General features: G+C 37.6%; 2 protein-coding genes across 53 annotated transcripts in view; one reads left to right on the top strand and one right to left on the bottom strand.

Moving 5' to 3' along the window:
* Positions 1-21303, top strand: part of GIGYF2 (GRB10 interacting GYF protein 2) — a 137317-nt gene that overhangs the window by 50052 nt on the left and 65962 nt on the right. For all 48 annotated transcript variants that reach the window (XR_014053869.1, XR_014053878.1, XR_014053872.1 and 45 more), the window contains 3 exons: positions 1490-1601; positions 6509-6620; positions 7675-7715. Coding sequence is in view for 34 of the 48 variants with exons in the window: in XM_081490971.1 (XP_081347097.1) it covers positions 1490-1601; positions 6509-6620; positions 7675-7715 (265 nt within the window). In the remaining 14 variants the exon portion in view is untranslated. The remainder of the gene's footprint in view (positions 1-1489; positions 1602-6508; positions 6621-7674; positions 7716-21303) is intronic.
* On the bottom strand, positions 11295-19015 carry KCNJ13 (potassium inwardly rectifying channel subfamily J member 13). Of its 5 annotated transcripts, XM_081491011.1 has the most exons (5): positions 18868-19015; positions 17468-17618; positions 13910-14034; positions 13559-13801; positions 11295-12103 (listed from the first exon to the last, which is right to left on the bottom strand). In XM_081491011.1, the coding sequence occupies exons 3-5, from the start codon at positions 14016-14018 to the stop codon at positions 11481-11483; spliced, it is 975 nt and encodes a 324-aa protein (XP_081347137.1). In that variant the 5' UTR covers positions 14019-14034; positions 17468-17618; positions 18868-19015; the 3' UTR covers positions 11295-11480. The 5 variants fall into 5 exon arrangements, with proteins under 5 accessions (XP_081347137.1, XP_081347136.1, XP_081347135.1 ...); XM_081491010.1 differs by lacking the exon at positions 17468-17618; XM_081491009.1 differs by having other exon boundaries at positions 13559-14034.

Here is a 21303-nt window from a genome sequence, read left to right on the forward strand (position 1 = left end):
AAGCTGCAGCGCAGTGTTGATTTGACAGAGCCTCTGCTTCAGTGATGCTCCAAATGATTTCTGTACTGCAAATAAAGCCAAACTCTGGAAACCAGAAAACAAATAAATAAAAATAAAATGAAATAACTAGCTCAACTGCAGAATTTTATTTCCCTGAAATTTAGGTATCTGCTACCGAATTGGTGTCCTTTAAGTCTCACTTGTCACCTCTCTGTCAAGAGGACCCTTGCTGCAGCCATGTGAAGTTGAGTTTTCCACACTGTACCGTACCACTGCATTTTTGCCCAGTTCTCTTTTAGGTTCTGTGCTATGCTTAGTCGCTCAGTTGGGTCCAACTCTTTGCGACCCCATGGGCTGTACAGTCCGTGGAATTCTCCAGGCCAGAATACTGGAGTGGGTAGCCTTTCCCTTCAGGGCATCTTCCCAACCCAGGGAACTCAGGTCTCCTGCATTGCAGGCAGATTCTTTACCAGCTGAGCCACAGGGAAGCCCAGGAACACTGGAGTGGGTAGCCTATCCCTTGTCCAGTGGATTTTCCTGACCCAGGAATCAAACTGGGGTCTCCTGCATTGCAGGTGGATTCTTTACCAACTGAGCTATCAGAGAAGCCCAGGTGTGTAGAAAGTATTCGGGTAAAGATGTATTCCAACAGTTTTTGAGTTTAAAACTCATTAAATTGTTTCATGTGCCTAGGATTTTGCTACTTCATAGACCATTTCCCAGTGTTTTTAGAATTGCTTCCTCTTTCACCTTTTCCTAAGGTCTGTGTGTTCCATTTATCCAGAAGGATCGACTAAACATATTTTTGAATCCCAGACCTCCTGTCTTCCTGTGTCCCCTCTTCATGTTTGAAGGATGCCCATCCACTACTGTTCTTGTCATATTTGACCCTTTTCCACATTGACTGTGGGTGCAAATGTAGGCTAATGACCAGGTGATTGGGATTTTGTTTATTTTTCTCAAGCATTCTCTTCCCCTACCCGCTTCTTACTTTGCCCTTCCCCATTCATCTCTGATATCTGTCATTGTGTTAAACACTAGTTGGAGTTGCTAATTCACATTGGTGAGCAGAATGAGGCAAAATGATCAATTTTTTTTCTTTATCCTGTTACTGTTGATTCAGACCTTTTGTGACTCTCGTTCATTTCTTGCTTTCAGTAGTTAAAGGACCCTTTCAGACCAGATCTCTTTTACTGTGTATTCTCTGTTTATTATGATGATGCATACATATCTTGCCTCCTCCTGGGTACGTACAAAACCTAACATGGTATAAGGCATTGGTGGTTCATGTTTGTTGATCTGAAATGTTAGTTTAAAATTTTCAGCTAGAATCACGTTTTGGAACGTCTTAGTATGCCATGTGGTGATCGTTTCTCATCGCTAGTAGTCATTAGATGCTGGTTTATAGATGCAGTGGGAGATGGCGAGGAACAACATGCAGTTTTATCTATTTTATCCATTTTTTTTCTTTCTTTTCTTTTTTTGGCAGAGAAACTTTTCCATGTCCGTAAATAGTGCTGCTGTCCTGCGACTGACAGGACGAGGAGGAGGAGGAACAGTGGTGGGGGCTCCGAGAGGTCGAAGTTCTTCAAGAGGGCGAGGTAAGCTTTCATGTGAAAAAAAGTAACAACGGAATGGTGGAGAAAGAGGAGAGGGAAATAAATAAATCACTTAAAAAATATTTTGCTATTTGATTTTCAAAAACTGCCCTTTGACATTAACTGCATAATAAATGTCCTGAACATTTGTTTTCAGAACCATTTCTCAGTGTATCTACTCTACAACCCCTGGTTTGGAGTAGAAGAGGGTGATTTGAGCCTAGAGACTTGAGTGTGAATGATTCTAGATGGTCCTAATTCTCTTTGGCAAATATTCATGATGCATATTCCTCACCCCCAGGGGACCTTACGCTGTGAGAGCCAGAGCTCCCTGAAGTGTTTTGGCTGCTGGAGTGGCACCCAGGTCCCTGCAGGCCTCTGTGACTCGGGTCTCCATATAAGGCCATGTGCCAGGAGTGTCCCCAGCCAGAGAGAGGCTTTTGTAAAAGCTGTCTCCTCAGTACGAGACCTTTTTAGGGTGCAGAAGAAAGAAAAAATTATGCAACAATCCTTTATATAATCTGTAGTTTTATATTTTATAGATTTATCTTTTCTTAGAAGAATAATTGATATTACTTGTTCTTTGATATCTGCTCCCTACTTGGAGTTTGTTGTTCTGCTACTTGAGGGTGTTCTTAATGTTTGTAATATAAATATTTACTTGAGCTTTTACTTCTAAGTTGGCTAAATCATAGCAGAAGTCTCAACATACCTTGCAGTTTTAAAAGGTGCTTTGGGAAGAATTGGATGTCTGCAAAAAAAGAAGCCATTGTCTCCACACATTGCACCGTCCAGGTTGGCATGATCATGAGTGTGGAGTATCTAAATTCTTTTCTCTTAAAGTTATGCTTTAGCAATAGAGTGATTTATACCTACTCTGTTTTATAGAGACTGTATTAAATTGTGCATTCCTGTGAAGGGGTTTCATTCAGAATGTGGGAAGGCAACTGTTATGAATAATGAAAAGGTTATCTAAAACTCTACTTGTAGATCAAGTGCTATTACCAAGTTGTCCATGTGTTTTCCTTCTGAATTTGTCAGTCTCTAGAATGGTGGTTTTTAACCTGGGGAGTTGTTAGACTCATCTATAAAACTAAACAGGAAATAATATCTGCAGCAGAATATACTGGGTGGTGAGGTTTAATTATGTGTGTTTCAGAAGGTCCATAGGCCATTTAGATTCCCAAATGCAGTTAGGTTCTGTTGGTCCAGAAATCATCTGAGATCTGTGCTTCTTGGTGGGGTGATGATGGTGTTTTGAAGGTGTCTGTGGCCTCCTCCTTGGATGTTGCCTGGGTTTTTCTCCAGTGGGCTCGCACTGAGAAGAGGTTGCTCTCAGGGAGCTTTTCCTCTAGTGCTTTTAAGGGCATGACGGTGAGAGGTCTTATTAATTAAGTGTGGCCCACAAGCAGCTGTTTTTTGTTCCTCAAATGACAACCAATGTTGTGTGTTACAAATACCAACCAATCTCTAAATAGGTGTTAAAAAAAATTCCAAGTTTAGAAACTGATGAAGCGTTGATTAATTTCTTCCTGCCTTCTGGTTTGAAGTATATATTGTTATCACATAGGATAGAACTCTTACATTCAGAATTTAAATGGGACTTGTATGAAAGATAGATACTGTAATAAAAGCAGTGACTTAATTAACATTGATATGAATGGATGACATAAAACCAGTTAAATGAATGAACTAACTTAGTGAGAAATACTTCTAACACCATTGTCCCAACTGTGATTTTTAATGGTTTCATGAGACCTTTAATCTGTGGTTTTGTTTTCTTCACTTATTGCTTAATTTTAACCTGTTGGTTAAATAAATAGTGATTAGTGTAGCTTTTTTTTTTTGGTATGAGCAGACCTGACATCAGATGATTGCCCTGGCTCTTTCCAACTTGAGAGAAGTTTGTTGTGAAAATCAACTGACTTTCATACTTCTGAATATCATGAAGCAGTAAAATTTAAATAAATGAATAGGGAAACAACACAAATTCATCACCTTTTTTTTATCTGGTGAAGATGTTTAAAAATCATGTCTATACAGTTGTGAGCCACTGTCTTCATCATTATTAAAGAAAGTATATTTTAATCCCCCCAAATAAGAGGGTGAAATCTCAAGAAAATAGGACAGTCATTTAAATTTAACTTTAGGAAAGATTCTCCATGTTATATTTACTTGCTTTTCCTTATATGGGGACTACGTTTATAGATGATTATGGGCCTTGTACTTTGAAGAGTGTTCCTTAACGTTTTACAAGCTGGAAAGCTAGTTTAGAATCAGGTTCTTTTTTTGTGCCCACTTATAAAGCTTTGGGCTCATAAGGAGGACCAGTGCCTATGCTAGTCATAACTGGCAGGAAATATGTTGTGGTTTGCTTATTTTTTTGGCAAATTTTGAACGCTGTTTTTCATATTCACATGTTTCCAGAATCAAATACTTCTTCAGGGTGCTATGTGTTAATGGTTTTCTTGAGAATATTGTTCTCTCAAAGGACAGGGGTCTTTTACCCTAAAAATACCTTTGTAAATATCACCATAGTGTTATTTGATAGTTTGTATTAGACTGTTTTAAGATAGATCTTAAATAATAACATCTGTATTTCCTAAGGATAGAGGTACAAAACTGTACATTAAGTTGAGGTTAAGTTGATACAACTGGAAGGTAACTTCAGGATTATTATAGTTCAACTCTAGCCCTCACTTCCATTTTACAGGTGAAGATATTGATACTTCGACTAGTTAAGAGGGTTTCATTGTTCTACAGTTACATACATAAAATTCTATGCATTATTCTTGTATTCCATCATAAGATCATATAGAAGTATAATTGTATTCTGAGTCAATTCTTGATAAATGATGCTAGAAAGTAAAAATACTGCATGGATATTTGAAACAGTTATTTAACTCAATTGTATTTAGCTTTGGAATGCATTCATTCTTTTATTCAAGATTCATAATTTTTCCTTGGGTGTTTTTTGTTGTTGTTGGAGAAGTTGAGTTGGGGATAATGGCAAAGATTTTATCTAGGTATAAATACATGCCTAGGCACAGTTTTTACCCTCCTCCCCCCAGTTTTCCAACTTGTGTGTTGGATACAAATGGTGTACATTAGTTGGGAAATCCCTTACACTACACAGAAAACATAAAGCTGCAAGTGCATATTGCCTTCTACCCCCAGATGCAGCTTTTGGGTTTATATCCTTCTTGATCCTAACTGTGCAGTCTTATCATTTATTTACATCACAATTTTTTTTTTAAATGATTGCTCTTTCACGTGCTTTAGCCATTCAACAGAATAATGTAGATTTCTTTTAATGACAGTACTTTATCTTTTGTGGCTTCCTAGTATTCTGCTGAACTGTTTTATCAAAATTTACTTTGCCAGTCCTTTACTGATTATGTTTCTGTTTTTCAAAAATTTGCAACAAAAATCTCCATATATATATAAATACACACATATATATACACATATATATTTGCATATTTGTGCAAGTATTTCTATTAGGATAAATTCTAATTAGAATGTTGAGTCAGATTTGATAAATCGAATCAGATTGCCTTCAGTAAAGGCCAGTGTACATTTGAGCCATTGGAGCCTCTATAAATTCCTACATCCACACTTTCTTACCGGCTCTGTGGTTTGAATTTAGTGCCGCCTGATAGTTTTCTCCAAGATTTGCGCAAATGGCAAAGAGTGCCTTTGGTTGGTGTGGAATATTCTTTAAGAAGTTCGTTCACAAAATTGATAGTTTAGAGTTGACCCTATTAAATTATCCTTTCTCTGGAGTTAAAGAAATTAACATTTGTGCCTGGTTTTTGTACTTTGTCTGCTCTCTTCTCTTTTGAGAAGAGATGTTGATACTATTGACAACATTGAGAGATGTTTCTCGATGTTGATACTATTTCTTGTTCAGGACTGGAACTCTTACACAGTTGTTTTTTTTGATATCCTCTTGTGGTCTAGCTACTTCACTGCTGTCGTTGCTGTTATTGGTCTCACTGGTAAAGATTCAGTGGGTCTTGCTAAATATTTAAATGTAGATATCCTGCTTTGTATACAGACAGCACTTAAGAGATGAATGTTTGGTGTTGTTCAGTTCAGTTCAGTCCAGTCTTTCAGTCGTGTCCGACTCTTTGCAACCCCATGAACCGCAGCACGCCAGGCCTCCCTGTCCATCACTAACTCCCTAAGTCCACTCAAACCCATGTCCATTGAGTCAGTGATGCCATCCAGCCATCTCATCCTCTGTTGTCCCCTTCTTCTCCTGCCCTTAATCTTTCCCAGCATCAGGGTCTTTTCCAATGAGTCAGCTCTTCACATCAGGTGGCCGAAGTATTGGAGTTTCAGCTTCAACATCAGTCCTTCCAGTGAACACCCAGGACTGATCTCCTTTAGGATGGACTGGTTGGATCTCCTTGCAGTCCAAGGGACTCTCAAGAGTCTTCTCCAACACCACAGTTCAAAAGCATCAATTCTTCGGCACTCAGCTTTCTTTATAGTCCAACTCTCATATCTATACATGACCACTGGAAAAAACATAGCCTTGACTAGACGGACCTTTGTTGGCAAAGTAATGTCTCTGCTTTTTAATATGCTGTCTAGGTTGGTCATAACTTTCCTTCCAAGGAGTAAACGTCTTTTAATTTCATGGCTGCAGTCACCATCTGCAGTGAGTTTGAAGCCTAAAAAAATAAAGTCAGCCACTGTTTCCACTGTTTCCCCATTCTTCCCCTTCTGTGAAGTGATGGGACCGGACGCCATGATCTTAGTTTTCTGAATGTTGAGCTTTAAGCCAACTTTTTCACTCTCCTCTTTCACTTTCATCAAGAGGCTCTTTAGTTCTTCTTCACTTTCTGCCATAAGGGGGTGTCATCTGCATCTGACCATCATTTTCTTTGTGTTGTTTTCAGGCAGAGGCAGAGGCGAATGTGGTTTCTACCAAAGAAGCTTTGATGAAGTAGAGGGGGTGTTTGGCCGAGGAGGCGGCAGGGAAATGCACAGGTCACAGAGCTGGGAGGAAAGGTAACTGAAGGAGTCACGTCTTGGGATAAAGATTCTTGGTGTAAAAGCATTTCTTCTCTGCTTTCTGCAGAGGAGAAGGCTCTTTGTACAGTTCCAAGGTTTCATTTTTCAAAAAATGCTACTAATTAAGTAAGAGTTATGTTAGAAATGTTTAAATGATCCTTATTTAAAGGAAGAAGCATTCTAGATAAATACATTAATATTTTTGTCCCTGCATGGATATTTAATAGTTAATTAGATGTGCTATTTCATTAGCAGTCAGTGAGAAGCGTTTTCATTTTATTGTTTGTTGCTTTTAATCAAAGCATCTTCTCTGTATTGCTTGTGACTTTATATGAAGTTTTTCAAGATGAGCAAAGGCAGTTGCACAGATAATATACAAAGAAGTCCATGTGATAATATTTATAATATAAAACAATGGGAAATAAGCCAAACAACTTAATTTCAGTGTGGTTTCTTATATAATGGCATATCCACACAGTTGTTGTTTGGTCACTAAGTCATGTCTGACTCTTCCGTGACCCGATGAACTGTAGGCCAATCAGGCTTCTTTGTCCATGGGAATTCCCAGGCAAAAATACTGAAGTGGGTTGCCATTTTCTCCTCCAGGGGATCTTCCCAACCCCGGGATCAAACCAATGTCTCCTGCATTGGCAGGCAGATTCTTTACCTCTGAGTCACCAAGGAAGCCTTGGTCCATAAAAGTTAGGAAGAGTTTGAAAATATTTAATCATGTGCAAAAACACATTCTGAAAGCAGTATATAAAGCTCTGTACAGCAGATACCTAAAATAAAACATGGATTTAATTAAAAATGTACCTAATAAAAAATATTTCTGGGTCTGTAGAAGCTAGCTCTTGGTAGGTGAGACATTGGATGTTTTTGATTTCATATTTGTGTTTTTCTGTGTTTTCCAAATGTTAGGCAGAAACCATATATTTGTTTTATAATTTGAAAAGGAAATGCTATTAAAGATAGCAAAGTGGGTGTCATGGATGGGAAATCTTTGTATTACTCTCACGTTTTGTTTGAAACTTCATTTTACCTTTTCTAGGGGTGACAGACGTTTTGAAAAACCAGGACGAAAAGATGTAGGTAAGACTTTCTTCTGTTTTGAATTTGTATCTGGATTTGTATCTGGATTTCCATGGCATTAGTTTTTAACAAGGCTCACAAAGGATACCTTTATTAAAAATTGACTCAGTTACTTGCCTCTCTCCAGTAGATGGGGTTGTAGCATTGCTTGCATTTAGAGTTCCATGGTTATTTGAGGGCTGTATTGCATGAAACCAAGAATAATAAATAACAACCATTAGGATTTACTTGGTTTAACTTTTTAAGTCTGTGTGTTCTCTGTAAGACATATTCTTTATTAAAGCTACCTTATGAACTGAAATTTCAAGTTAGGAAGCAGCCTATTAACTCCTTTTCCAGTGCCTCTCACAGCTGAGAAGAAATAGAGAAAATGCTAGAAGGTTTGCTTTTGTATCCGAGAGCAAAGGCTAAAACTATGACCGATTTTACTTTAGTCATTTATTCATCTGGTCTTTTTGGTAAATGACAGTCTTTCTTAAAGGGCAATTTTCACATAGATCTATAAAAATATTTTATAGTGGCTTTTATTGAATGCTTTTTAAAAAAATGTTCACTTTGACTTATTAAACTATGCTAATGATTCTGAACTTTTATAAGTAATCCACTTTTGTTGAAAATGTTGTAAATTAAAAAAAAAAAGTTGCTCCTGCTATGTCTTACAGTCTACCAGAACAGCAGTACTTGACTAGTTTGTTGAGACACACTGACATACTGATCAATTGTGAGATACCCTTTGACAGCAAATTAAGATAATTTAAATACTGAAAGTTCCAGAATGATTTATTCTTTTTAAAATTAGAGACTGTTCTTATCATGTATTTGCTTATGTGTGGAGAAATGGGTGGAATTAGAAACATCTGGGTAAGAATTGTGCATGACCCTCGTGAATACCCACAGGAGAATGTAGAGGCAGAAAAAGCCCTGTAAACTCAAATTATAATTTCTGTTCATTAGGAATCATCTTACAGTATGATTCTGTGAGGATGGAATTAAAAAATCATTAAAGTAAAATCTAGGTGGTACGGAAAGGTTCAACTCAGTGCATGTTGAAATACTTTGAAGCAGGCATAGCAATTTCGGCTGTTAGGTTGCTGCTGGCAGTTGGTAATAATGGCTTGCATCTATAAGGCGCTTCCCTGGTGGCTCAGATAGTAAAGAATCCACCTGCAATGCAGGATACCCAAGTTTGATCCCTGAGTTGGGAATATCCCCTGTTGAAGGAAATGGCTTACCCACTCCAGTATTCTTGCCTTGAGAATTCCACTGACAGAGGAGCCTGGTGGGGTACAGTCCATGGGGTCAAAAGAGTAGGACGCAACTGAGCAACTAACACAGCAACAACAACACACATATATAAAAGTGGGCTTTATGGGTTTTGGTATATACTTGTGTTCAGTTTATTGGGACTGTTATGCTATCTGTATTGGTTTCCACAAGAATTTTTTAGTATCATTCCATTGTGGTCTCCTGGATCATGTATCCGAGACATTGTAGTCTCCTGGATCATGTATCCGAGATACTGTCACTAATTTCCCAGGTGGCTCAGGTAAGTGAGCTATAGAGCCAAGAGTTAGAGCTGCTGGTTCCACTTTCTAGTAAATTTCCCCTCTTTCAGTTTGCACTCCATTCACCTGAAAGGATAATGGGGCCTTTGCAGAAAACTTAATCCCTGTAACACAGAAGGTGTGATTCTTTGAAGTGAAAGAATCATTCTCTCATAAGCTTTCAATCTCCTAGACAAAAGTATTTGATTGCATTTTTTAGCTGTCTGTTATTAAATAGCATTAGTATACCAAGGGAGTTTTTCTTGGGGGTAGTGTGTATGTGTCTAGGGAAAGGCGTATCTAATTTTCAGATGCAAAGTTTATGTGTAAATAGTATGGTAGGAGATTCCTCTGGCTTGAATGGAGAAGGTACTGCATCTGTATGGAGACTGAGAGCCTGTCCACTCCTAGTTATGCCACTTTGGGCCTCCTCTCTGTGTGACCTGTGTAAGTGATGTGGAGCTCTTAGGAAAAAACATAGCATGTAAATCTTCAGTACTACTTTATTTTCACAAGTTAGGTGAATCTTGTTACTTTATTATAGAAATAAGAATTCCTGTTGTCTTATCTGTGTTGCAGCAGTCTTGGGTTGGAAAAAAATCTGTTGTTCTAGCTAGTATTTAAGAATGCCTGTGATTTTTAAACTGTGAAAGTTCTCAATAAAGTTTCTGTGTCTTTGATATACTTTGCTGTTACCAGTCTTAGACCACTCCAGAGTTCTTTATTTCCTTCTCCTTTTGGTCAAAGAATAGGAAAATGTGACTTGCTGCCGTGGCCTGCTTTTCACAACTGCTTGCCTTTACTGGCTAGTATTTCTCTCAAGAAATGATTCCTGCGTGGGTCATCACCAGTGAGGAGGGTTCGTTTTTTACTTTGCCTGCATAGGACTGGATAGGGAGATTTCAGAAGAGCAGCAACAAATCTGTTTAAAATCTGATACGGTGACCTTTTTGGGTCTTGTTTTGGTTGAGAACAGTTTGATTTTTTTTTTTTTTTTAGTGGAAATGACAAGTATACAAAGATAGTCTTAAGTTAAACCAGAGGTAAGGGAAAGGGTTCATCCTTGTACATGTAAAATTAAAAGAGCAGAGAAAGCATAATTTTCATGGAGTATTAGATTTGGAAAGAAATAATAGAGTTCCTCTAGTCCAACCTCCTACTGGTGAATAAACACTCATTTTGTGTTTATAGAAAAAACTATTTGAAGTTTGAAACAGGAATTTGGGTTTGAAAATGCTTCATTGCCTAATTATTTTTTTGCTTTTTCTAGTGGAAGTTTTTTCCCTGAGTAAAATTATATGTAAACCTTTATATCTACAAACACATAAATAGATTTGCATCTATGAGGTTTTTATACCATTGAATGGATCCTAAGTAGAAAGGTAAAGTTTTTACTTTGGTTGGAAGTCATTCAGGTGAATAGTTGTAATTTTTAAATCACTATTTGATTAATGTGCACAATAGCTTTAAAGTGGATGAAATTTTGCATCTCTTTGCCTAATACCACACTGCAGTTTCCATCAGGCTAGTGCTTATTTTACTTGCTCTGATCACTTTCTACCACAAATATATGAATATGTGAGTATGTTTAAGTATCATGCCCAAATGATTTTACAGTTATGGTTAAGTCTGTTTTTTGCTGTTTTCTTTTGAATATTTGTTCTTAGCTGTTAAAAACTAAGGGGGTAATATTTACCCCAGTTTGATTTTATAAGGAACCAAAGGAATGATCTTTGTTGTCTTGAAAACAAGTAGCAATTTTAAAAGGATGTTCACTAAATATGGTGAAATCATCATTCTACCCAGGGAGCTAAGTTTGAAACTAGACTGTTGCTCCAACCTGCAGATAAAAATGAAAAATTTATGACTGATTTTCCCAGAGTTCAGCTGTGTAAAGTGTGGCCATTTTACCTTCATTACTGGCATCATACCAGATTCATACAAACTCACCAACAGCATTTCTGTTGTTATACATAATCTGTTACCTTCATGGGCATTGATTTCAGCAGATAACCACAGAGAGAAACTTGGTATAATGTTATATTTCCACAACATGTATTGTTAGCTCAGCCGTTTTTTTAATAGGTGGAGGCTTGATCACCATGATGTAATCAGAAAGATGTAATCAGCATTGGAAAAAGAAAACATGAGGAAAAATAGCTGCATAACTGGCCGAGTGTATTTAATACATTAGAAAATAGGGTGCTAAAATAGATACTTCTTACTCTATCAGTCCTGTTTCAGAGATCTGAAAATTGTCAATGCTTTGTCCATTGATGTGGATGTCCAGGTCAGTCCTGTTTGGGCTCTTGGAGACCAGAGGAGTTTGAAATTCAGGAATAGTCTTGTCAAAATTCTCCATCTTGATTTGATATTCACCTTTGGAGCCTCGGGTCAACAGAGATGCAAAACAGTGATGTAACATGATCTCGGAGGGCAGGTAGGATGTCCTCCTCTGGCATGTCTCTCCGGTGCCTTCCTGCATTGCTGAAAGGAACACAACTAATTCAAAGTGGGGAGGATTTTCATGCTGGAGCAGAGTAGCCAGAGGACTTGATGGTATAATAGAGTGGTAGTAGGTGAGTGGAAAGGTAAAGAATGGACACTCCTCAGAACTGATGCCGTCAAGGTGGAAGTCCACACTGGTCTGGTAGAGTTTGCCGTTTTCTCGCTCCTGATAGAGTACAGCTGAGACCCGCACATTGGTTAGAGGGCTAGGTCGAGTGTTGGCCACTTGGAAAATGAGATGAGGTTTGCCATCTGTGTGAGCTACTACTGCTAAGTCAGTAAAGCGAATTGAGAAAGCTCGATTTTTTGGCCGGGCAATCTTCGCCACAAAGGCACCTAAATTAGAAACCAGTGAATTTTTTTTTAGAACGAACACTAGAGATGTCATTACCTTTTCTGAATGACAAAGATCTAGCAAATTGTTATACATTTCTTAGTGTCGTGCCTGCCAAATCAGGAATCGAACTTGACTGATGATTTCTCATTAGCCTGAAGCGTTTTTCAAAACGGTACATATATTCTTATTTTAAAACTGATTTCAAAATGGATAAGTAAAATTCATTTGTCACACAGAAATGTTAAACTTTTAAGTTTGTTAGGAGGTCAGAGAGTGGTCATTGCCTATTCCTACCCCTGCTTTAAAAAAAAGTAACAGAAAATAAATGCAACTTAGTTGCTACCAGATTACTTTAAGTTGAAATAGAGATTAGATTCATAGTAGAATGATTTCGGGTAGGGAAGGGACCAGTAGAACAAGTGGTCCATTGAACAACTGTTAACCTTGAAATTTATACAGAGCCTTTTTGCTTTTAAAAAGGCTCTGGCTCTAAGGTGATTTGAGTGTACACTTCAAGTGCATTGCCCCCCCCGCCCCCCAACAACTCCAGATCAGGATTTCTTAACTACTGCTGTGCCACAGATGTTGGCAGGCTGGTGAGGTCTATGGACCTCTTATCAAAATTATGCTTTAAATGCATTAAAGTAAAATGCATAAAAAGGAAACCAAATATATATATGTGTTTTTTTCTTTTTTTCTTGCTAAGGATGTGTATTCTTGTTCTCTATCATGCAATACTGACTGTGGTACTCTGGGCTCACTGCTGCTGCTGCTAAGTCGCTTCAGTCGTGTCCGACTCTGTGCGACCCCATAGACGGCAGCCCACTAGGCTCCCCCGTCCCTGGGATTCTCCAGGCAAGAACACTGGAGTGGGTTGCCATTTCCTTCTCCAATGCACGAAAGTGAAAAGTGAAAGTGAAGTCGCTCAGTCGTGTCTGACTCTTCTCGACCCCATGGACTGCAGCCTACCAGGCTCCTCCATCCATGGGATTTTTCAGGCAAGAGTACTGGAGTGGGGTGCCATTGCCTTCTCTGCTCACTAGTATTGAGTAAATGTTGAAAAGATGAATTCAGGAGAAAATTCTAGCCCAGTAGAGGTTAACAACAAAAAAAATCAAATTCCTCTGTTAGGTAAAAGGACTGTCATAATATGCGTTGAACACATTTATTCACTTATTTAACAAAATATTTAGCTCCTTTGAAAAATTCCTTGTAGATTTTTTTTGTTCATATGTTTTTGGCTACTGTCAAAATGACCCCTTTTTTCTTAGGTAAAATTTAAATATAGAGTCAAATTTTTTTAAATTGCTCCAATTGTTTGACCCAAGACTTCTCTAGTCTCAGGCATTACTTGTCAATAATGCAAATAAATTACTCTGGAATACGATTGCTTATAACTGACTGTACCGATTCCAAAACATTCCTATGCTTTTTTAAAGAACAAAAACAATTACCTGTGATAAAAGCCTCTAGCATGAGGCCTAGGAGCATTTGTATGGCGAGGAGGGCGATCGCACTTGGACAGTCACCACTGGGGAACATGGTGCCGTAACCAATTGTGAGCTGTGTCTCCAGGGAGAAGGAGAAGGCCGCCGTGAAACTGGTGATGTGCTTGACACAGATAGTGTGGTTTTCAGGTGGGGCGTCATGATCTAGTCCCAAGTCACCATTCACCTCAGCTAGAACATACCAGAGCACTGCAAAGACAAGCCAGTGGGTAACAAAAGAGGCGGAGAAAACCAGCATCATCCAGCGCCAGCGCATGTCCATTAGGATTCCCCAAGCGTCTCGAAGACACGCAAGACCTGTTTGAGCGCCATCCATTTGAAGCGTGCTGTGACCATCCTTGGTGACCATCCTGCGGTGTCTCTGAGTCAGGAGAGGAGCAATAACTTTGCAATGACTGCCATCCATTTCAGGCTGTGATGCTCTGAAATCGAGAGTGCGTTAGTAAACCCTAAACTGTTTCATAGTTAATACTATTTAAATCCTGAGACTTAGTTTTGTAATTTTTTTTGGAATGCTTCCTTGACTACCGGGCAGGCTTTCCCAGTCTGATAGCTCTTTCTGTTTTCACATAAGGGAGCATTTACTTAGTCATTCGTTTGATAGCTAATCATGGATTGCTTTGAGATACCTCTTACTGGTTCCTTTAAGGACGGTTAAAGTATTGTTTGGCATTTTAAAAAATTTCTGGGGTTACCATTCATGTCTTTTTTGACACTTTTGTATTTTTCTTGCACAAGTCCAGGCTTCAAGTGTGTATTGATTTGACTAAACACTGTGTAAATAACTTATCATAATTAACAGCTTATAACTGAATAATGAACAGGAATGTTAAATATCTGTTCCTTTTTTAAATAGAAATCATTTAGAAGTGTAGTGTTTAGCTGACTGAAAATGTTTTGAAGCCAAACTTAGTGCTAGGATAAGATTAAGCTTTTAGAGATCTGTAGTTCTATTGTATGCTTTATAATTAGCCTATTGAAGTTTTGTAATTAGATTTTATTTGTTTTTGTTACTTTGTGGCCATTTTCATGGAGGCTTTCCTTCTGTGGCTGAATATTTTGGATATTCTAGATTCTGACTAGATAGTAAATAATTTTCTCTCTACCCAAAATAAGAAACTCCAGGTAGAGATTCCAAGGTAATATTAATTTTGGAAGTAAATGAACCAGTAGAATAAGCTTCAAGTTCAATGAACTAAAATAATCATTAAGATATCAAATGGCAGTTTTTAAAACATATTAGTAAAACTAGTTTTTAGCTGTAGTCACTTTTCATCTGTGTTTATGTTTTCTCTGCGTGGTACATAGAAATCTAACATGTGCTTTCCATGTGACCATCCTTGCATATGGCAGAGGTGCAGAGGACTTAGGCAGAGGCAGCCAGGAACAGGGCGGGAGATGCAACTTTGCTTCCCTTGAGTGCTCCTTTCTTCTCTGCCTCAGTCCAGTACTTGGGGTTCATGTGTGACTCTCTTTTTTGAGGCTTCTTCCTTCAGAAGTAGGTGCCCTTGAAAGTGTTGCGTTTCACTTTCCTACCTTTTGAATGACAGTGATGTTTGAGAAGGTAACTGGAGGCACGTGGAGCTAGGCTATTGCTTGAGTTTGCTGGACCCTCCTCTGTTTAGGAACTTTGGGGCTTTGGAGACTGCCTTCCCATGTTGTTGAAATTGGACTGCGGCAGCTGGGTAGATACTTTCCCTTTTGTCCTAAGGCTGATGTAGCATTTATTGCTGATAGTAGAGACATTCTCTTATATTTTCTTTAGATTTGAGTTGCTGATGGAACACTGGGTTGACTGTTAAATTTATTTAGATTAGATGGTCATTTCAGTTTCATATTATAAATTTAAAAAATCCTAGGGCCTTAATGTTTTATCATTTATTATCCTAACAAGTTGTCATTATCGTTTTATTTAGTGTTTCTTTTTTTTCTTGGCACACTATTTAATGACTCATTCTATTAGATTTTTTGATGTTTTAGAAGACCTGATCTCTACCCTTTTGTAAATTATAATAATAATAACAACAAAATATTCATAAATATTTCATATTGCATTGTCTCTAATTCTTTGGAATCTCAGCAAGATAGACATTCATATCCCATTTTTCAGGTGAGATCACTGAGGATCAAAATTTTCACAGGGCATACGGATTATTTTCAAGTCTGGCTAACTTTACAGTTGGGTTTTTTTTTTTGTTTTAAACTCCAAGAAGCTGCCTAATTTAGAGAGTTTGGTGAGATAAAAGTCTTCTCAAGATAATTGATACTGCATTCACAAGATAGTCTTTGACAGCCTAATTTTTAGCACCTTTAGTAGATGCTCTTCCTGTCCCCATAAAGGTCTCAGGTATCCATTTTAAATCATTGTTAGCTTTATGCATGATTTTTATGTCAATAGTAATTAATTGGATTAGCTAATATAGATTGTTTATTACGTGCCAGGAATCATACCAAACACTTCACATGTATTGACTCATGTGAAGTCAGTAGCAGTGTCAGACACAGAGTAACCTCTTGGGCTATTGATTGCTTTATTGGTATTAATATTGTTTCTTATGTGTGCGTGTGTGCTCGGTCGTGTCTGACGCTAGGTGATCCCAAGGACTGTAGCCCGCCAGGCTCCTCTTTCAATGGGATTTTTTTAGGCAAAAATACTGGAGTGGGTTACCTTTTCCTCCTCCAGGGAATCTTCCTGACCCAGGGATCGAATCAGTGTCTCTTATGTCTCTGCATTGGCAGGCAGGTTCTTTACCACTGAGCCACCTGGGAAGCCCAGTGTTTCTTAACTTTCATACTAGTAAGTACCATTATTAATGACATTTTATAGGTAATGAAGCTGAGGCACAGTATGTTTCCTAAGATCATAAAAGTAGTAAGTGGTAGTGAATTTGTGCTCAGTCCGTAGACCAGTCAGACCAGAGTCAGTGCTGTATTGCCTCAAAAATAGACATTTTGACCTAGTTAGCCTTTGTGAATAACACAGTGTTCCATTTGACTAGTTTGTCCAAGAACCCTACTGAGTATTCTTCAAAAATGCTTAGGCTAAGACCTGTGATTTGTAGACAAGAAATATATTTTCAATTAAGGAAGACATCTTGCATGGTTTGAAGATTAGTAAAATCAGAATTATTACAGTCTAGTCTTGTATTCTGCAGAACAGTAGAGATAAAATGTGGAGAAGAGAGTAAAGCATTGCCAAATTTGTATTTTACCAGATGAGAAAATAATTTTTAAAATTACTACTTTCATCGTAATTTTATGAAAGGAAAGACATTCTGACACTTGAAGGATATAGCAATAAAGGGTAATTGGCTGCCTGCACCAGGTTTATAAACCGCTCTGTGGTTTTGAATTATCCATGACTTTGACCTTGATTGTTTCTTGCTTTCTGCCTGTGCCGCAGTGCCCATTTTGGACCTGTACACTAGTGCTGTTGCACTTAGGGAACCACTGATTGCTTATTGTGTCACACTGATTTGTGAGGGGAAAGGTCCATGATTCTTCTTGATTTCAGCGTGCTTCACTAAGTTATAAAATTCGTTACCTGAAGAGATAGCCTTTGTATACATACTATAGCTAATAAAATTAATTGTTCTCATTTGGGCCTTTTTTCAGGATTGTAACTTCTTCCTTACAGATTTTGTAGCACTCTTGTTCTAGGTTTTTTTCAATTTTTTTTTCCTCTTGCAACTGAATAACTAAATACAAGGAAAAGCCTGTGAACAGAAGGCTAATATCAAAACAGTGGAGCATTATCTTTTTTATATATAAAACCGTCCTAGATCTGTTTAGATGGTGTTAGAAAGTAGAGTAGTTGAGAGAAGTAAGATTTTTGATCCCCACTTAACAGATTACCCTGAATAATTCCGTTCTTTGGACTCGTGTAGTCAGTGTGGGTTAGCATAACGAAGACGGGGTGGGGAATGTAGCTGACGGGGTTCTGGCTCTGTTGGTTGCATAGCTGTGTCAGTTTGGGCAAGCCAGCCAATCCCCTTGGCCAGGTTTCCTTATATTAAAGAGAGAAAGAAAAGAGGGAATTAAATAACATGCTCCCTTAAAATCCTACATGTTTGTAAACTTACTGCCATTTCCCTCAACTCTTACAGGTTTCTTGTATGACTTTTTTCTATATTATTTTACATCTGCTCCTATGACATTTAAAGCATTAAATTATTGTTGCCTAATATATGTAGATTTTCTTTCCATCAAATTTAAAAGTGTTTGATGGACAGACGTTATGTTTATTCTATTGTATTTCAAGGTAATTTTTATATCCCTACAGGCACACAAGTGCTTCTTGAATGTTTTCGTCTTAGTCTGTATTTATGTGATTCTTGTAAACTGGTCCCAGTAGAATGTAGAATAGAAGCTCGGTATGGTCTGCTTATATTTCTCTGTGTGGGCCAAAAAATATTTGCCCACATATAAATCATTTGATGAAAAAAATTGTACTTTATAAAAATGATATTTTGGCTGCTTCATTGGTCATCAAAATAATGAACTCATTCTACTCATTAAGTTGTAGCACTCAAAACTATGTCTTTTATTGTCGTTTGTAATGTAGGAGTGCAACTCACATTAAACAGTTAGATATAAGTTATAGTAACTACAGTTGTTACATGATTAAAGTATTACCGTATATTTGCTCACTTCTGGTGGAAACACTTTTAAGACTGTAGAGAGAGTCCTAATCATCTCTCCTGCCCTCCCATAATTGGGACAAACAGTGTGAGTTCTAATTCTGTTACATAAGCTCAGAGATTCTTTTATATTTTAATTTCTTATTTGTAAAAGTACATAGTTTCAGCAATAATTTCATGCTTAAAAAGAAGTTAGGACACTCATTATTTTTCTTATGAATTAAAAAGATAAAAGCAAAATTTTTTTTGGTCTTTTTTTTTAATGCTCATTTTTTGGTTTCTTTAATCCTGTCCAGAAGAAAAAGATACTTTTTTTTTTTTTTTGAAAGCCACTGAGTTTTTTCTAGGATATTTCTTTTCTCATTTCTGTATTATAATGCAGAATTAGTACACATTTAGTAAAACAAGAAAATTTTCAATAATGCTTTCAATAAGACTGTTACTCTGTTTCTAAAATTTAAGGAAAAAGAACAAGGAATCTATGACCCTATAGGTAATGTCTTTGTTTTAAAACTCTACTGGCAATATCTAGTTCTGTCCCTATTTGTCAGTCAGTTTTTTTCTCTGTTTCCCTTAAGGAAAGAAATAGGATTGAATATTATCTCAGGTACTCACCAGTTCTTTTGCTGAGTCAGCCTATATACAGAGGCAGGTCTTGAGGAAACTTTCAGTTTGTCTTTTTGATAAGGTAATTTTAATCTACAAGTCCAGTTTGTAGGTTCTCTTCTTGGACTGGATTTACAGTTCACATTCCTCTGTTTATAATGTCGTGGGGGCTGGTTTCAGCTGAAGCTGATGTGATTGGTCACTTTGTCTGCAGGGGGGCCAATTAGCTCTGATCATGTGGAAAAGAATGCTGGTTTGTTAGAAGGTCTTTCTTTACTCAACACAACTCTGGAGAAAGCCTCCAGAACTGACTTGGAGAAGGGGTGCATTTTTTCCCTCTAATCAGGACCGGTCTTTAGTAAGTTTGCATAATCTTACTTAAGAGTTTATTTAAAAGTTCAAAGGGATAAAATTCCCTGCAAGATTTCCTTTCAGCCGTCTTTCCTTATATAGCATGTTGAAGTGTGAGATGTTTCCTTTACTAATCTTTTTTTTCTCCATTTCTTTGGGGAACATTTCCTTGGATAAGGACTTTCAGGTATAAGTTAATGAATTGATTTTATTAGTATTCTTTTCATATCCCATCTCATCAGAATGACTACCACTAATGCTGGAACTAGTAATATAGGTAATTCTGTTACCTGAAATCTTTTTTGGGGGTTAAGGAGGCAGACTTTTTTATTTTTTTATGGCTGTGTACAGAGAGCTTGAATAAGAATACATTTAATTGTTGCTTCCTTGCATTTATCTTTAAAAACACACTGATGTAAAAGAACTGAAAAGGTTTCTTAAGTCATGCTTCAGTGATTATCGAAGCATGACTTAAGAAAAAGTATGATGACACGCAATAAACACAGTGTTCAGTGTGCAGAGAATTTAACTGAATGTCTGAATATAGTGTTTAGCTGGGAAATGTCTGTGGTCCAGCATTCAGCAACCTCCAAATGAGCTGTGGGATGGCTTTGTATAATGCCTTACTGAGCAGCACTTTTCTCCACCTCTGTTAGCTGCTCATTTTAAAACTTTGATCAAATGTCACATGTAAGGGGATCTGAGGTACAAAGGCTGCGATTGTTCAAAGTGAAATCATGGACAGCCTGCTGGGAAAATTATTAATGTAGACCAATATAATGCTACTTAGAAAGTGAAATCCGCCTTTGTAGATTCCTCCTCCTTCCCCCCACCACAATTAAAAAAATATATTAATTCCGTCTTTGTTTTATTAATGCTAAGCATTTCAGTACAAGTTCAGACACAGCACTGGAAACTTTGACCTTCAGAACTAGCGAAGGTAAAAGCATCAAGGAGGGAATTGTGATGTGATGCACCTTCTCTGTATGTTCTGGTAGGAATTATGCTTTGTATCAGTTGCCAGGTAACTGCTTGGGGTGGAAGAGGGAAACCAGAGCTAATACAGTGCAACGCTGCCTTTCATAAAGAGGTACTGAAAGTGTATCTGCCATGTGTCTTGAATAGATGTTATAATAAGCAAAATAGTAAAAATTTTACCAAAATTAGAAGCTTCTTTCCATAATATATTGAGACAGAAATGATTTACAGGATGATTGTCAAGAAAGAAACATCTCAAATGAAGAAGTATTCTGGTTTCTGCATTTTACATTTTGAACGTCGGCTGTGGTCTGTAGACAGTGATTCTTAATTGCTAACTGAATGGAAGTCGTAGACCTGTTCAAGAGTGCTTCCTCAGGGGCTTAGAACTCCCCTTATAATAGCCTGAGCAGTTAAATTCATTGCTGTTTGAATTTAATAGCACTGAGATGAGGTTAGCTGAGATGAAACTGATATTGGCACGGATGTTAGACCAACTTCACCCTAAAATAAGTGGGCCTTCCTACTGAAACAGAACTAATGACTTAAATTGGAGATGGCTCTAAAACATTCTATAAAGGAACACAAGTGCTAGGTATCTATCATTGAATTTTTTTTTCCCCAAATTATAATGATTAAGAAAGATACCAAGATCAGGTACATTATTCTTTATTAAATAAATTCAATTCTGTATCCCTAAAATGTTTGCTTTGCTTTCTGGCTAAACCATTCCAGTATATAATCCATATTTGTACCACAGTGTACCTGCAAGCAACAAAATCTTTAGTTGTAGTGCAATGTCTTGCCTGTGTACATACGTCATTTCACAAGTTTTAAACTTAAGCCATGGTCCCCAGTGCTCTTTCTTCCATAGTGTACTTTACTTTCTTTAGAAGAGGCCTAGTCTCTTTCCAGTTCTGCATTGAAGCCCACTGCTGATCATCTTCCCCAGAGATTTCAGGCAGCGTCTGGGTATGTACTAGCAGATGACTGAGCTCAAGGGTTATAGGACTATGGGGCATATTTAGACCACATGAGGTCTTTTTCAGAGTCTCATGTACTGCAGACCCTCCAGTCTCTCTCTTCCAACCGGGAACTGCTGTGTTTGCAGGACCA

The sequence above is a fragment of the Giraffa tippelskirchi genome, chromosome 5, assembly GCF_054371585.1.
Source record: "Giraffa tippelskirchi isolate mGirTip1 chromosome 5, T2T-mGirTip1v1.2.pri, whole genome shotgun sequence".
Lineage (NCBI taxonomy): Eukaryota > Metazoa > Chordata > Mammalia > Artiodactyla > Giraffidae > Giraffa > Giraffa tippelskirchi.